We start from the raw sequence: 18,320 nt of genomic DNA on the forward strand, positions 1-18,320 counted from the left end.
CGCAGCACATTTTTTTATAATTACTGTACTTGTTTGTGTTTCTGTCTCTCCCACTAGATTAATACTCATTAAAGAGGCAGATTCCTAAGCTCCACCTCTTACTTTTGGAATTGACATCCCTGGGATAAAACCCAGAAATAGGCATTTTTTAATGAGCCACCCACGCAGTTAGAAAGTTCCCTAGAGTTTGGAAAGCAGTTCTGCTCTAGATTATGTAAACTCTTCAAGGATGGGGATTTAGCCTTCCTCATCGTTGTGTACCCAGGATCTATCCCAGTGCCTGGCAAACAGAAGCACTTGATAATTGCTTGTTCAGTGAGTCAAGACTGACTCCTAGGGAGTCATGAACCTGGGAGTGGCTGGGTGGGGTCCCATCTGGTGTAACCACAGACAGAACCATCTAGTTGACGGTTCTGGGGAGCCCTGTTGCTTTTGGAGGTCATCTCTGGGGTAAATTAAGAGGCTTTTCAACTAGTCCTACTTCTATTTCTTATCTATTTAGTTTCTATGTATTGAGATTCTGTGTCAAATTTTCATTTTTACAAGAGTCTGCTGCTAAAAATAAATACATTTGAAAATTGCTGTATCAGAATGGATTTTTAATTTAGGGAGAAAGTCAATCTTCCAGCAGGTAAGAAGTTTTGAAGAACTTTTGGATCTGTTTCTTTCCCATTTGCCATGAACACTGCTTCAGTATCCCAGGACAATAACAAAAATTGGGCTTTGATGTTTAATTGAACCCAAATAGTGATGGTAAAGACTCGATTTACAGTAGGTTCTTTACCCTGCCACGCTGGCAGAATGAGATGGTGGAAAGTCAGCAATTCTGAGCCTGTGCCACTAGCATCTAGATTTTCTGAGATCCTACGCATATATTATTTGAATCTAAGGACATGTTCTCTAACGAAACTCAGAATTATCCTGAGCCTCAAAATAGCCAAGATGTACTAGCATATTATTAAAACAGAGTATATCTCCGTGGTCTTTTGCTTTCTATGGTATAAAGTCTATATAATTAATTCCTCTTCCAAACACAATTTCTGAAGTAAATCTCTCCAATACATATTTTCAATTTTGTACCTTATTTCTTCTTCTGAGCACTTTAATTTTCTCCATTATAGCTTATGTAGTTTTTCGTCGGAAACCTAAGACACCATTTTCTTCCCAGCTTGCAAATCTTCTTTCCCTTGATGCCTTCTGGTATTACAGTAACGTACTCAAAAAATGACTCATGACTAAGGGGTCTTGCGATAAACAAGAAGATATAATTAGGGGAAATCTCAGAACTTTATGATTTAAAATATATTTTAAAAATATATTTTATTGATTTTTTACAGAGAGGAAGGGAGAGGGATAGAGAGGTAGAAACATCGATGAGAGAGAAACATCAACCAGCTGCCTCTTGCACACCTCCTACTGGGGATGTGCCCGCAACCAAGGTACATGCCCTTGACTGGAATTGAACCTGGGACCCTTCAGTCCACAGGCTCACGCTTTATCCACTGAGCCAAATCTGGTAGGGCTCATAATGCATTCTTTATTCATTATCATCTAGATGGTATTAATCAGACATTGTGATTTTTTTTTAAAAAAGTATGTCTTTATTGACTTTTAGAGAGAGAAGAAGGAAGAGGAAACAAGAGTTAGAAACATCAATGGTAGGCTGCCTCCTGCGCATCCCCTATTGGGGATGGAGCCGGCAACACGGGCATGTGTCCTGACCTGGAATTGAATCATGACCTCCTGGTTAGTAGGTTGATGCTCAACCATTGAGCCACACTGGCTGGGCAGACGGTGATTTTTTTAGGTTCTGTTACATGAGGTACATTACTGGAACAGCATCACAAGCCCTGACCACCACCGGAAAATACCATGTCAGCCTCACCTTATAGAAAATAGGGCATCAGGTTGCCACAGATGAACCGGGAACACTACCAACATCATTTAAAAAAACAACAAAACATTTTAAGGTTTTGAAACGCACAATACTTGGTTGTCTTAGAAATTTATAGATCTCTCCTGCCACCTAGTGGGAAAACATCTGCATGTGCTGTCTCAAGGTCCAATCCACATAACACTTGCAAATTGTTATTTTAAAAATATTATTTACTAAGTAATCTCTCTGCTAGGAAATCATCTTCTGAATGGCTACTGGCACATGTGTATATATGCATCTATAAGAATTTAATTGTAGTGTCGGAAATAGAAGTAAATTGAAAGCAGTCTGAACCACCTTGGTTAGGAATTGCTATACCAAAGAATAATACATTGGAGCTGATTAAAGAATGGGGTGGGACTATATTTTATTAACATACCAAAATATATGTTAATCGAAAAAGCAAGGTGCATAAAGTAAAATTTTATACCTGTAAAAATACATTTAACATACTTGCAAATACATTTGAACAGATATAGAAAAAAACAACTACTTAGAGATACCTTTAAGCAAGAGTAAGTGAGATACTTTTACTCTCTTGCAACTTTATACACTGCTACATTGATGGGAAAAAATGATCCCAGACTTGGTATATTAAACGTTTTATTTATTTATTTTTAAAATTACTTCTTTCTTTTTTTAAAAAATATTTTTATTGATTTCAGAGAGGAAGAGAGAGGGAGAGAGAGAGAAACATCAGTGATGAGGGAGGACCATTGGTTGGCTGCCTCCTGCACGCCCCCTACCGGGGATGGAGCCCACAACCTGGGCTTGTGCCCTTGATCGGAATCGAACCTGGGACCCTTCAGTCTGCAGGCCAACGCTCCATCCACTGAGCCAAACCAGCTAGGGCTAAACGTGTTATTTTTTCTTGATTATAAAACTAATGTGTGTTTACTAATGGATATTTGGAAAATATAAATAAGCATAAGATTATTTTTTAAATTTATAATTTCAGCACTAAAATAGTCTCCTTTAATATTCTTAAATTTTATGTTTTAATAGTCTCCTTTAATATTCTTAAATTTTATGTTTTATTTGAACAGGTAATATGGTCACATGATTCAAAAAAAGTCAACAATATGAAAAATACATTCTGGGAAGTCTCACATGATCCATGCCACCCTGCCTTCTGTAAGTAACCACTTTTATTAGCTTCTTGTATAGTCTATCAGCTATACCCTCAGCTCTTGGCAATCACTAATCAGCTTTATATCTTTATGGCTTTGCCAATTTTGGGCATTCCATATAAATGGAATTCATACAATATGTGGTCCTTTGTGACTGGCTTCTTTCATTTAACACAATGTTTTCAAAATTCGTCCATGTTGTAGCATGTATCAGTACTTTATTCCTTTAAAAATATTTTTTTTCACTCTAGCCGGTTTGGCTCAGTGGAGAGAGCATTGGTCTACGGACTGAAGGGTCCTGGGTTCGATTCCGGTCAAGGGCATGTACCTTGGTTGCAGGTTTCCCGCCCCGGTCAGGGTGCGTGCAGGAAGAAACCAATCGATATGTCTCTCACATCAATGTTTCTCTCGGTCTCTCCCTCTCCCTTCCACTCTCTCTAAAAATCAGTGGAAAAATATCCTTAGGTGAGGACTAACAAAAAAAAATTATTTTTCAATTACAGTTGATGTACAATAATATATTAATTTCAAGCATACCACCCAGTGATTAGACATTTATACAACTTACAAATACCCCAATAAATCTAGTACCCATCTGATACCATACATAGTTATTACCATATTATTGACTGTATCCCCTATATTGTAATTTATATCCCCCATGACTATTTTGTAACTACCAACTTGTATTGCTTAATCCATTGCTTTTTCATGCATACCCAACCCCACAAGCCCCCTCCCCATCATATGCCAACTGTCAAAATGTGCTCTGTATCTATGAGACTGTCTCTGGTCTGCTTGTTTATTTTGTTTTCTTAGATTCCACATCTAGGTGAAATCATATGCTGTTTATCTTTCTCTGTCTGATTTAATTCGCTCAGCCCAATACCCTCTAGGTACATCTGTGTTGCTGCAGATGGCAAGATTTCATTCTTTCTTATGACTGAGTCATTTTCCATTGTATACAGGCACTGCTTCCTTATCCATATGTCTATTGGTGGACATATAGGTTGCTTCCAATCTTGGCAATTGTAAATACTGCTGCGATGAACATATGGATGCATGTCTTTCAAACTAACATTTCAGGTTTCTTTGGATAAATACCCAGAAGTGGAGTTGCTGGGTCCTTCTTTGTTTCTTGTTAGAGCCTTTGTTTTAAAGTGTATTTTTTTCTGGTATAAGTACTGGTACCCCAGTTTTTTTTAAATTATTGTTTCCATTTTAATGAAATATCTTTTTCCCATCCTTTTACTTTCAGTCTGTGTGTGTCTTTCAATCTGAAGTGAGTCTCTTGTAGACAGCATACGTAAGCGTCTTATTTTCTTATCCATTCAGCCACCATGTCTTTTGATTGAAGCATTTAATCCATTTTCATTGAAAGTAATTGTTGACAGAAAGTAATTGGTAGATATTTCCATTTTATTATTCATAGTTTTAATTTTTTCTTCTTTGTTTTTCTTGTCTATGAAGCTCTTAATCTGTCTTTTAATTCTAAACAATAGCTTTGCTAGATAGAGTAAATCTTTTAAAAAAATATATATATATTTATTGATTCCAGAGAGGAAGGAAGAGGGAGAAAGAGACAGAAGCATCAATGATGAAAGAGAATCACTGATTGGCTGCCTCCTGCATGCCCTCTACTGGGGATCGAGCCCACAACCTGGGCACGTGCCCTTGACTGGAATCGAACCCAGGACCCTTCAGTCCCGAGGCCAACGCTCCATCCACTGAGCCAAACCAGCCAGGGCTGGATAGAGTAATCTTTTTTTTTTTATGTATTTTATTGATTTTTTCACAGAGAGGAAGGGAGTGAGGGATAGAGAGTTAGAAACATCGATGAGAGAGAAACATCGATCAGCTGCCTCCTGCACACTCCCCACTGGGTATGTGCCCACAACCAAGGTACATGCCTTTGACCAGAATCGAACCTGGGACCTTTCAGTCCGCAGGCCGACGCTCTATCCACTAAACCAAACCAGTCAGTGCTGGATAGAGTAATCTTGATGGTTGGTCCTTGCTTTTCATCATTTTGAATATTTTGTGCCAATCCCTTCTGGTCTGCACAGCTTCTGTTGAGAAAATAGCTTATAGTCCTATCCCTTGTAGGTAACTAACTTTTTTTTTTTTTTTTTTTTTTGCTGCTGCTTTTAAGATTTTCTCTTTTCTTTAAAATTAAAAATTATGATGTGTCTTGGTGTGGGCCTCTTTGGGTTCATCTTATTTGGGACTCTAGCATTTCCTGGACTTCCATGTCTATTTCCTTCACCTGGTTAGCAAATTTTTCAGTCATTATTTTTTCAAATAGGTTTTCAATTCCTAGCTCTTTCTCTCTCTTCTCCTTCCAGCACCCCCATGATGTTGTTAATACTCTTGAAGTTGTCCCAGAGGCTGTTTACAATATCCTCATTTTTTTTTGGATTTATTTTTCTGTCTGATTGGATGTTTTCTGCTTTCTTATCTTCCAAATTTCTGATTTGATCCTCTGCTTCATCTACTCTGCTGTTTATTTCCTGTAATGTATTTATTTCAGTTAGTGTATTCTTCATTTCTGGCTGATTCTTTTTTATGTTTTCTATCTCCATTTTTATGTTTCCTATTTCTTTGTTTATGTGCAATATTTTCCCACACCTAAACCAGTGAAACAGTTACAAAGCTTTTTAGTCATTTTAGGATACTGGTGGGCTTTCATTCCCCATCTGGCTCAATGTTTGTACCCATTATATTGGCTGGTAAAAAGGGGCACTCACTGGTATTGGGAAAGTGAGCAGGAAGCTGCATTTGAGGAAACAAGAATCCTGGTAGCACAGACACAGACTCTGGTTTCCTCCTTGCTGAGGTACCCATGTCACTTGGATGGAACTAGTTGGGTCCTATGACAAGCTCAACCTGGGAAAGCCGTCCTCCTTAGGTTCTGGTTCCAATTATAGAAGGGTGCTGAGACCTGTTATTCCTCCACTGAACAACAGGCTTTGGGATGGTATAAAACATGGCAGCAAACAGAACCCATCATTGCCCTACTGGTGATAGTGCTAGTACAGATAGACTTCCCAGTTAAGGGTTAGACAGAAGGGTTATTTGCAAGGCCTCCTTCATCTGTTGCCTTCACCTTACAAAACTGGCATGCATGTCTGGCTGGTGTTGCTCAATGGTTGAGCCTCGACCTATGAACTAAGAGGTCACGGTTTGATTCCTGGTCAGGGCACATGCCCGGGTTGCGGGCTCGCTCCCCAGTGTAGGGCGTGCAGGAGGCAGCCAATCAATGAGTCTCTCTCATTATTGATGTTTCTATCTCTCCCTCTCCCTTCCTCACTGAAATCAATTAAAAAATATTTTTTAAAAATAGCATGCATATTTGCAACAGCACAGTGCCCTTTCCACAAGTCCTTTGGGTAATGAGTTACATGTCATTTTGAGGCCAATGTATTACATGACCACTTCAGCCCTTTCTGTAGAGCCCCCCACACCAAAAAAATGCCCTCATCAACAAGTTACAATCGCCATTCTTAAAAATACATGGCACCGAGAGGGGTCTAGCCGAGGTAATCCTTGTGGAAACGACTGTGGGGGCCATATAATCCCACACAACACTGCATGGTTTCAAAGAGGAGTACAACAGAGTAGCCAGTGTACGGAACTAAGGGCCATGTGACGTATTTACACACGAGCCATAGCCTATAGTCCCCTATGCAGACAATTGAGCTATATTTAAGGGTCTCACAACTTGGCTGGCACAATGGACACGTGACAGCTGGCAAGTACTAAAAAAGCCATTGGGGGGTGGGGGGAGTGCCACGATATGGAAGGAAATCTGAAAAATGTTACAGGAGCCAACTGCTAGTCTGACAGTCGATCATGTTTCTGCTAACCAGTTTGACTTGCCTCCCAGAAATGTGGAGGCTGATGTGCTATCAGAGATCAGGACACTGACTGCCTCACAAAAATCCAAACTAGCAGATTGGGTGCACAAACATAGTGACCACCACAGTGCCTGGGAGGAATGGCAAACAACGAAGGGGGCCAATTGTCCCTCCTGTTATACTGATACTAGAGACCCGGTGCACGAAATTCATGCATGCGTAGGGTCCCTAGGCCTGGCCGGTGATCAGGGTCAATCTGGCCCTGTGGGGCAACCGGTGGGGTGATCGGGGGGGGGGGGGGGAGTCCTGCTGGCACCCGCCTTGGCTGGCCTGGCGCCACCTGCTTGCCAGTCCTGCCCCCCGCCACTGCCACCAGTCTCCTCCCTCTGCGAGGCAACAGACGGGGCGATCAGGGGCACCCTCATTCGCTCCCACCTTGGCCAGCCTGGGGCCTGTGGGCTGGAGGCAGCTCCTGCATTGAGTGTCTGCCCCCTGGTGGTCAGTGCATGTCAGAGTGACCGGTCATTCTGCCATTCGGTCGATTTGCATATTAGGCTTTTATTATATAGGATGGTGGCATTAGCAACCAATTGTCTGGTATGTTCTCACTTGTGCCCCTGCTGCACCCCTCCCCCACCAGGATATATATATATATATATATATATATATATATATATATATATATACATACACATACACACACACACACACACACACACAAAGTGGCCATTTGGTACAAAATGACAGGTCTCCACTGCCTGGAGAACTCACCCTATTCTCTAAAAATCATTTATCTTTTAAATGATTCCTGATGGGCCCAAGCTAGATGTCAGAGTCCCAACACTTTTAAAATATATATATATTTTATTGATTTCAGAGAGGAAGGGAGAGAGTGAGAGAGAAACATCATTTATGAGAATCATTGATTGGTTGCCTCCCCACAATACTGGGGATCGAGCCTGCAACCTGGGAATCTAACCGGGACCTCCTGGTTCATAGGTCAAGTCTCAACCACTGAACCACACCGGCTGGGCCCAACACTTTTAGGAAACAAAAAGTGTTGCAATTACATTTGTGCTTCTTTGCATTGCTCTCCTAGGAGTTAAGGTATGTGTTTTGGCACCTCTAGAGCCTAGCCCTAGAACGATGCCCATCACTGAGTAGGTGCTCAAAATATTTGACCAGTGAGAGAGTGACCGGCAAAAATGTTTAAGGTGGCTTTGCCTCCTAGGTCTGAGGCCCCAGCAGCCTTCCCTACTCCCACCCCGCCGCTTCTGCTGGTCCCGCCCTCTAACTAAGGCCCGCCCCCCCACGCCCCCTTCGGTCCCGCCCCAGCACGGCACTGCCCACCGTCTCCCAGGCTCCTCCCCTTAGGCCCCGCCTCCAGCCCCGCCCTCCACTCCCCGTTCTCCCTTCTCCCTTCCGCTCCGCCCACCGCCCTCCGCGCGCCCTCCACGCTCTTCTTCTGAGGCCACACCTCCAGCTCCGGTTGAGTGACGTTGCGGAGCGGCCTGAGCGGCCACGACCAGGGGCCCGCCTTACGGTGACGTCAGCGCGCCGGGGTCGGGAAAAGCGCGCGTCGGGAACGTGGGCTTGCCCGAGAGCGGCGGGCCCACTACGCTGTTCAGTGCTCTTATCAGTTTCGACCGGTCCCCCGCAGGCCGGAGCCACCGGTCGCTGTCCGTCCGCGGCCGCAGAGCCGCGCCTGCGCAGCGCCCCCGGCCCGTGCGGGTTGCGCCGGCAGCCATGGCGCACCGCTGCCTGCTGCTGTGGGGCCGGGGCGGCTGCTGGCCCCGCGGCCTGCCTCCGCTGCTCGTTACTGGCGGCGGCGTGGGCCCCAACAAACAGGCCTACCTCCGGACGGTGAGTCCCGGGCGCTTTGTGCCCTCCGCCCCCAGCCGGGTCCGCTTCCGGGTCCGGAGAGCTGGGCGTCAAGGTCACCGGCCCCTGGGCACGCTCGTGGACCGCCGGGCGTCCGGAGCGAGTTCCTTGGTGAATGAGGCCGCGTGCGCTGCCTCGAGATACCTGGTCGCCCTGCGTTCCTGGTCGTGTATCCCGTGGTTCTCGTAAGCACTCTTGTGCTGGTCTGAGTATCGTGTTGGATTTTTGAAAACGTTTCTCCGATGGAATCACATCGTTGTATCCGGGAACTTCAAAAGATCATCTTCGAAGGTCCTGTGACTTCATTCAGGGTGAACATGTTGTACAGATATGGCAACTGAGACCTAAAAAGGTTAAGAGGAACTTATCTGTCATATCTTCGGCGTCGGTTGCCTTCGTTTTTACCTTTGATGACATTGGAAAAGAGGATGCATGTGTTGTGTGTGCGTTTTAAGAGTCTGCACCTGAGCATGATGTAATAAAAACACAGGTTTTGGAGTTAAGTTCGGTAACCTCTCTGAGCCTCCACTTTCCCATCTGTTGAGTGGGGCTGTTGCTGGCATTCTGTGTCTGGCACATCGTACGCACCAGTAAATATTAACTGTGGTTATAGATAATGCCCCTCTTCAGGTGCCATGAGGCCTGCCTGTCCTCAGTAGAAGGTTGTTTCTCTTGGTGATAACCAGCAGATAGATGCAGGGCTGCACGTTGACAAACTGGCGGCCATCTTGGTGCGGGGCAGGGGACCTGGGCTTGAGCAGGTCTGCCCAGGTCCAGCCCTAGCGTCTGGGTTCTTGACTTGTGTAGGGAAAATGTCACAGCACGAGTCCAGGTGACTTTGAAGGTCCGTCCGCTAAAGCCGGGCGTAGTAAAACAGGAAGGGCTTCGCGTAGTAGAAGCAACAGGCAGGGGCTTTAGCTCACTAGGAAGTCAGAGGAAAGGGGGCCTTGGGACCAGGTTCAGGGGTTAGTCTGGAATGAACTGCGCCATTGCTGCCCTGGTTACAAGTCTCCTGGAGTTCTTAGAGTTTTGGAGATGCGTGCCTGTGGGGATGCCTCTTCTGAGAGGGAAGGGGCGGGCTCAGGCATGCTCCCCCAGGGAGAGCACAGGCTGGGTCCTTTTTCTCGAGGCTTTTCTCTCTTGCCACTGGGAATTTTAGGGCCGGTCTCGTCTCAGGAGGGTTTCAGCAGAATATTCATCAGTTTTCCAAGTGTATTCTTTCAGGGTGTGGTCTCTACTGATTGGTCAGTGCTGGGGCCGGGGGTCGGTTCAGCTGGTCCTGGTTTTGCTGCTTTTCTGGACCTGGATTTGAAATACAACCGAGGCTTAGATGTTATCTCCAGGGAGGTGACCTTTCTGTATCTGGTTGTAAATTGCTTGGCCACTTTGTTCAAGTTATCTGTCTCAGTTTCCTTAGTCCTCTTGTCCTGGCCTCAGTCTGTCTCCAGTAAAGGTGCATGTAGTAAGTAGTGGATGTCTGCTATTTCAGCGACACAGGTTCTTGCTGTCAGTTCCTTAGGACCCAGCGTTGTTCTGGTTTACTAGAGCAGTGGTCGGCAAACTGCAGCTCACGAGTTGACTGAGTTTGCCGACCACTGACCTGGAGGTACACATAGAGAGGCAAAGGAGTGTGGTGGGTTAAGGCCCTGGAGTGAGCCGCTGCACTTAAAAGGGGCTATTGACAGTACCTGTGTGGAGGTAAGACACATCTAAACCTTAGAGAATTTTTATGAACTTATTTGAACCAAACTGATGACAGAAACAAAATCTCAAATGCTCAGGAGAATGGCAATTTACAGTTTCTTTTATACATTTAAAATTAAGGAGGGAACACAAGCTAGATTACATGAAGGTGGGAGAAGGCAAGGTGGGGATTGGATAACAGGATGGTTAACAAGATTATGAGTTCTCTTGAGGGTGGTTATGCTTCTGAGGGGTCTGAAAAAGAGGCATTTCAAAAGTGTGTTAGATGCACAGAAGCAAAGGACAGGACTTGCTTAAAGGAAGATAAAACTTTTACTTGAAGTTATATGCGTGGGGTGTGGCTGCCTACCATGACTTGCCCAGTTTGGAATTTAATGATCAGATTACTCCATAAGGTTACTTTCCTTTAGATTTATTACAGCTTTTCTTTTTCATCCACACCTGTATTCATGGTTTTTACTCTTTGAAACTCCCTCACCATTCTTGAATTATCTTCATTTCTTTTCTACTCTGTACTGCCCTGTACTAGCCCTTTTTCAGTTTCTTGCATTCATTTCCCTGTTTTGTTTTGCTGTAATTCCTTTCTTTTTGCCTCTAGAGATTATTGGACTTAGATATAATGAGTGGGTAGGATCTGCCTTTTATATTGCAGTTTTTATGTCAGGAATCTTACCTCAAAGGCCTTTCTTTGGAATAACACTATTGTCCTTGTGCATCATCCATATTGAGATATAAGGAAGTCCTCTGTGCTGACAGTGATAACTTTAATTGATATTTTTTCTCATACCATAAACTTTATTATCTTAAAGTGTGATTTTTGGCATATTTATAACATCAAATGTTCTGTCTTAATTTCAGAACATTTTCATCACCCCAAAAAGAAGTCCTGTAATCATTAGCAGTCACTCCCTATTTCTCCCCAATCGTTCCTCCAGCCCAAGGCAGCTACTCATTTACATTCTCTATGGATTTACCTATTCTGGACATTTCATATAAATGGAATCATAATATGTGACTTTTTGTGTCTGGTTTCTTGAACTTAAGCATCATGTTTTCAAGGCTTATCTATGTGGTAGCATTTATTAGTACTTCATTTCTTTTTATGGCTGAATAATATTCCATTATATGAATGTACCACTTTTTTTTTTTTTTAATCTTCACCTGAGGATATATTTCCATTGATTTTAAAGAGAGAGAGAGCGAGAGGGAGAGAAAGAAACATCTATGTGAGAGAGAAACATCGAACCTGAAACCTAGGTATGTGCCCTGACCAGGAATCAAGCCCATAACCTTTTGGTGAATGGGACGATGCTCCAATCAGCTGAGCCACCTGGCCAGAGATACATTTAACATTTTGAGAATTCCAAACTTTTCCAGGTGGCTGCACTACTTCCCATTCCCACCAGCAGTGTATGAGGATTCCACTTTTCTCCACATCCTCACCAACACTTGTTCTTGTCAGTCTTTTTGATTATTGCTACTCTAGTGAACGTGAAGTGGTTTTGTGATGCTTTACTTTTCTCATCAGACCATAAAGGAGGCTAACAACGAGGAATGCTAATATAGATGCACTTTACTTTAAACATTCTCATCTGTATTTAAAAGCTTGTCCTCCCAAAAAATGGTGGTGAATTTTTACTTTGCAAAAGGATAATATTACTTGAACTTTTTCACTCCCAAATTTGGATATATCCCCTCAATATGCCTTACCTTTGATTGCTTTTAACTGTGCTAAAAATGTAATGGGAAGCTTCTTCAGTTGGTTTACATTATACTTTTATTTACCTCGACTATAATTACACACAACTTTTTAGCAACAAATGTTATTTAAAACAGATGTATCTGTAATGTGTAACAAAGGTTCTCACTGGGATGACAGTATATTAAATATCTTTATCAACTGTTACTAGTATAAGTATTATCAGTGATGTTGGACTATAACTATCTTTGAACTAAGGTAAATTGTTTACAAGCAGCATTGTTCTGTAATTTCAGATAAAGACCTTTCAGTATTATAGACCCTGCAGATTATTCAACATGAAGCAGCAGGTTTTCTGTGTCCAAGTTTGTCTTTTGAATGCTGCAAATTAAGTAAACAATACCCAAGAGAATGTGTTGCCAGAGAGTTGTAGTTGGGCTACAATTCTAACTTATGTGTGATTTTGAAGTATTCTTGTGTTCCGGATCGTGATTTATGTCTATTGCTGGATAGAGTAGCAGGTACCCTAGAAAGGGTTTTTCTATGCTAGTCTGTGACCACCTGTTGAAGGGAGAAACATTTCATCCACTTTATGATATTAGGAAATGAAGCTCTTTAAAAAAATTCTTTAGTATAATTCATGCTTTCATATATCATGTTCCAGCTTTATCGCTATGCTACAACTCAAGCAACGACCAGCAGAAATTCTCTTTTGACGGATGTAATTGCTGCTTATCAAAGATTCTGTTCTCGTCCTCCGAAAGGTAAACACTCCCATGTGACCATAATGTTCTACCTTCTTGTTAAAGAGCCGTGCCCCAGTAGGTGTTTATTACACAGGTGTATAGGTGGTGTTTCAGGTTGTCTCCCCCTGTAACTCACCCCTGCCTCCTCCTGTCTGATTGCAGTGATGAAAATGTGTCATCTTCACATGTGAAGATAATGAAATTGGCATGCAAATGAGACTTCTTCCTTTTACACCCCTGGGTTGTGAACTGTATTTGACTGATTTACTCCTACATAAGAAATGTTATACTTTTAGCTTATGCCTGTTAATGATGTATCAGTTGCTTTAAAAATGAACACACATACACCAAACCTGATGACTTTTAGTTTGAGGATATGTATTTTTTTATCCTTTTCTAACAGGATTTGAAAAATACTTTCCTAATGGAAAAAATGCAAAAAAAGCTAGTGAACCTAAAGAAGTTACCGGAGAAAAAAAAGGTACCTTTTAAAAAGATTTATGTTTGAACTTACCATTTTCCTCTAACACATGATGTTGGTGATAGTTTTCACTGAACAAGAGTGTTATTTTAAGGCAATTCTGAAACTAGTAGGTTACAAGTACATACAGCATTACACCTGGTGTCTTATTTTACCTTTAATTTTCTCTTTACATTTTCTTGTCATTTTTCAAGTTGAATTAATTTAAGGTCACCTTAGAGATATTGACTGATCAATAGCAATCATATTTAATGAATATATTTGACACATAATTTAAGTCACTGAGAAAAATCTTAGAAACCTAATACAGGCAGGTTATTTGACACATACGGTGGTATAGTGCATTTTTTCAAATTGTTCTTCATTGTCTGCAGGGATTCAGATGGCTGTCTTTTCTGTGTCTTCACATGGACTTTTCTTTATTCATGTCTGTGTCCAAATCCCCCCCCCCCCCCCCGCACTCTTTTAAAAAATTTATCTTTATTGTTGAAAGTGTTACAGATGTCCCCCTTTTTCCCCCATTAACCTCCTCCACCCCACTCCCATTCCCTCTCCAGACCTTCACTGCATTATATACATATAAGTTCTTTGGTTAATCTCCCCTCACTCCCTCTGAGATTTTTCAGATTGTTCCATGCTTCTGTGTCTCTGGATCTATTTTGTTTGTTTGTTTGTTTTGTTCATTAAATTCCACATATAAGTGAGATCATGTGATACTTGTCTTTCTCTGACTGGCTTATTTTGCTTAGCATAATACTCTCCAGGTCCCTCCAGGCTGTCTCACAGGGTAAGAGATCCTTCTTTTTTACTGCTGTGTAGTATTCCATTGTGTAAATGTACCACAGCTTTTTTATTCACTCATCTACTGATGGGCACTTGGGCTGTTTCCAGGTCAAAAGGTTTCCAGGTCTAAATAATGCTGCTGTGAATATAGGGGTGCATATATGCTTTCTTATTGGTGTTTTGGGATTCTTAGGATACATTCCTAGAAGTGGGATCACTCCATACTACTTAACATAGTGGCTGCACCAGTCTGCATTATGAAACACCAATTATATTGGATTAGGACCCACCCATAGGACCTCATTTTAACTTGATTATTTCGGTAAAGATCTTATCTCCAAATATGACCACTGGGGGTTAGGACTCCAACATACGAATTAGGGGAGGAGGGACACAATTCAATCCATAACAGTGACTAATTTCAGATTCTTGCAAACTAATTTTATGTGGGTAGGGTTTTTTATATTTTGTTGTTTTTTTTTTAATAAATCTTTATTATTCAGATTATTACAATTGTTCCTCTTTTTCCCCCCCATAGCTCCCCTCCACCCGGTTTCCACCCCACCATCTGTCCTTACCCCCCCCGCCCCCCCCCCCCCGCCGACTGTCCTCATCCATAGGTGTACGATTTTTGTCCAGTCTCTTCCCGCACCCCCCACACCCCTTTCCCCTCGAGATTTGTCAGTCCACTCCCTTTCTATGCCCCTGATTCTATTCTATTCACCAGTTTAATCTGTTCATCAGATTTTTTTTTTTAAATATATTTTATTGATATTCTACAGAGAGGAAGGGAGAGGGATAGAGAGCTAGAAACATCGATGAGAGAGAAACATCGATCAGCTGCCTCCTGCACACCCCCCACTGGGGATGTGCCCGCAACCACAGCACATGCCCTTCACCGGAATCGAACCTGGGACCCTTGAGTCCGCAGGCCGACGCTCTATCCACTGAGCCAAACCGGTTTCGGCATGTTCATCAGATTTTTTATTCACTTGATTTTCAGATTCACTTGTTGATAGACATGTATTAGTTGTTCATAATTTTTATCTTTACCTTTTTCTTCTTCTTCCTCTTCTTAAAGAATACCTTTCAGCATTTTATATGATACTGGTTTGGTGGTGATGAACTCCTTTAGCTTTTTCTTATCTGTGAAGCTCTTTATCTGCCCTTCAATTCTGAATGATAGCTTTGCTGGGTAGAGTAATCTTGGTTGTAGGTTCTTGCTATTCATCACTTTTAACATTTCTTGCCACTCCCGTCTGGCCTGAATAGTGTCTGTTGAGAAATCAGCTGACAGCCGTATGGGTACTCCCTTATAGGTAACATGATGTGTCTTGGTGTGGTCCTCTTTGGATTCCTTTTGTTTGGGGTTCTGTGCACTTCCTGGACTTGTAAGTCTATTTCTTTCAGGTGGGGGAAGTTTTCTGTCATTATTTCTTCAAATAGGTTTTCAGTATCTTGCTCTCTCTCTTCTTCTGGCACCCCCATAGTTTGGATGTTGGTACGCTTGAGGTTGTCCCAGAGGCTCCTTACACTATCTTCATATTTTTGGATTCTTTTTTCTTTTCCGGCTGAGTGTTTTTTGCTTCTTTGTATTTCAAATCTTTGACTTGATCCTTGCGATCCTCTAGTCTGCTGTTGGATCTCTGTATAATATTTTTTATTTCAGTCAGTGTATGCTTAATTTCTAGTTGGTCCTTTTTCATATCCTCGAGGGTTTCACTAAATTTATTGGCCTTTTTTAGGAAATTCTTGAAAAACCTTATAACCGTGGTTTTGAATTCTATATCCAGTCCTTTGCTTTCCTTCATTTCTTTCATTTGTGACCTGTTTCTTTGTCTCCGCATTTTGGTTGCTTCCCTGTGTTGATAGAGTAGCTTTGTGTGGTAGGTGTCCTCTAGGGCCCAGTGACTCAGCCTCCCCAGTTACTTGAGGTGGACACTCTTGGTGCACCCCTTTGTGGGCTGTGAGCACAGTCTTGTTGTAGTTAAGCCTTGATTGTTGTTGGTATCCCTGGGAGGAATTGAGCTCCAAGCCAGTTGGCTGTGAGGATCAGCTGTGTCTACTCTGGGAGAACTTCTGTGCTGGAGACACCTTTATGAGACAAGAGTGTGTCCCTTATGGATCTGAGGAGCTGTAATCTGGATGATCCCACTCTGACCCCTGGGTACACTGGCTCTTGGATCTCCAAGGAGCTGCTAATTTAGCCTCTGCCTGAGGCTACCCAGCAGGAGCTATGGAGAGATCTGCAGATTCCTCTTCTTTGTTTGGGTTTTGGAGGTGCCCAGATGAGGCCCAGCTCTGAAGCAGTGCAAGCTGCTGTGGGGCCTTGGGCCTTCTTTTGGATGTTCTGGGTCTCACTGACTCAGCTGCAGTTTGTTAGGTAATATTAGAATTCAAAGGACCAGGCTATTCATATGCAAAAGCCTCTGCACTCAGCTTGAATGGGGCGGAGTCTCAGGGCAGAGCCAACAACAATGGCTTCCTGGGGTGGTATCTCAGGGCAGAGCACACAGCAATGGCTTCCTGTCAGCCCTGCCCTAAGAGGCCCCTGTGTCTCAGTGTCCTGCAGTAATCTCTGCAAGCACCTCTGAGAGAAAGCTGTCCTCGAGTTTCACCCGCTGCCAGATAGTCCAGTTTTTCCCCATATGAGTCTGGGTCCCCAAAGTCTCACCCGGAACTGGAGTTCAGAGCAGTCGGGAGCTTTTTTCTCCCTCCGATTGAGAAAGCCAGCCGCGCACTCAGTTGCCAACCCTCTCTGTGCGTGCGCCTCCATACCTCTGCCTTTACTTCTGCAGCTCCAGTGAGTCTCAGTGTGCTTTTCTCTTTCCTTCTAGTTGTAGAATTTCCACTCAGCCTGCCTTCCTGTGGTTCTGGATGATGTACGTTTTGTCTTTTAGTTGTAGTTTTGAAATTGTTTTGCGAGGCAGCAGTTTAGGTGTTTACCTATGCCTCCTTCTTGGTTTCTCTCCATGTTTTGTTTTTAGAGCCATTTTTCAGAATCTTGTCTTTCCTACAGAAAAACCTGTTAACTGTTTTCACTTCATGGGAGTGGGAAAGCAGAGTCCTTTTTACCCTCAAGTGGGAATTCATCCTGCATTCACACCCTCTCTGTCACTTACTATCACTTAACACTATAACAGACAATTCAAGTTTTAAGCTACAATTTCTTCATCTGGAAAATGGGTGTAATTACCAGGTTATTGGATTATTTTGCAGATTTCATGAGATAATGTACGTAAAGCACTGACAAGTATCCTTGAATGTTTACTCTTTTTTTTATATATATATATTTTATTGATTTTTTACAGAGAGGAAGAGAGAGGGATAGAGAGTTAGAAACATTAATGAGAGAGAAACATCGATCAGCTGCCTCCTGCACACCCCCGACTGGGGATGTGCCCGCAACCAAGGTACATGCCCTTGACCGGAATCGAACCTGGGACCCTTCAGTCCGTAGGCCGACGCTCTATCCACTGAGCCCAACCAGTTAGGGCAAATGTTTTCTCTTTGTATTAGTCTCATCCTTCCTCATAGTACTTTATTTAGTAACTGATCAATTGCCATAATGTGTTTTGTAATATATCTTTTATTAACTATTAACGGAAACATTGTTGAGAGATATAAAAACCTGCTATGCTGCTGTATATGCTCTTTGTTTATGAACAGAATCAAAGCCAGCTGCTACCCCACGACCTTCTGGAGGAGGAGTTGGTGGCGGTGGAAAACGAGGTGGCAAGAAAGAGGATTCTCATTGGTGGTCCAGATTTCAGAAGGTTTGATTCTAAGTTGTTTGTTAATTTTGAGGACCTGGGTTGGCCCCAGGAAAGTTAGGAGGCGTTAATGGCATTGGGAGAGATTTGTGTCTAACATAACATAGGTCGTATTGTGACATTTCATTCTTCACAGAAACAGTCTCTTTTTTTGCCCAGGGTGACTTTCCATGGGATGACAGGGAATTCAGGATGTACTTTCTCTGGACTGCTCTGTTTTGGGGTGGAGTCATGTTTTACTTCTTGTTCAAGAGCTCTGGAAGAGAAATCACATGGAAGGACTTTGTCAATAACTATCTTTCCAAAGGAGTAGTAAGTATTTTATGGGAT

General features: G+C 42.7%; 1 protein-coding gene across 1 annotated transcript in view; it reads left to right on the forward strand.

The window, feature by feature from the left end:
• The first annotated feature begins 8,414 nt into the window (after window positions 1-8,414).
• AFG3L2 (AFG3 like matrix AAA peptidase subunit 2) overlaps window positions 8,415-18,320 on the forward strand; it is a 43,302-nt gene continuing 33,396 nt past the window's right edge. Inside the window, exons 1-5 of the mRNA XM_080686828.1 lie at window positions 8,415-8,786; window positions 12,872-12,971; window positions 13,357-13,434; window positions 17,887-17,993; window positions 18,150-18,302. Coding sequence (XP_080542954.1) covers window positions 8,670-8,786; window positions 12,872-12,971; window positions 13,357-13,434; window positions 17,887-17,993; window positions 18,150-18,302 — 555 coding nt within the window. The 5' untranslated portion in view covers window positions 8,415-8,669. The remainder of the gene's footprint in view (window positions 8,787-12,871; window positions 12,972-13,356; window positions 13,435-17,886; window positions 17,994-18,149; window positions 18,303-18,320) is intronic.

The sequence above is a fragment of the Plecotus auritus genome, assembly GCF_963455305.1.
Source record: "Plecotus auritus genome assembly, chromosome: 8".
Taxonomy (NCBI): Eukaryota; Metazoa; Chordata; class Mammalia; order Chiroptera; family Vespertilionidae; genus Plecotus; species Plecotus auritus.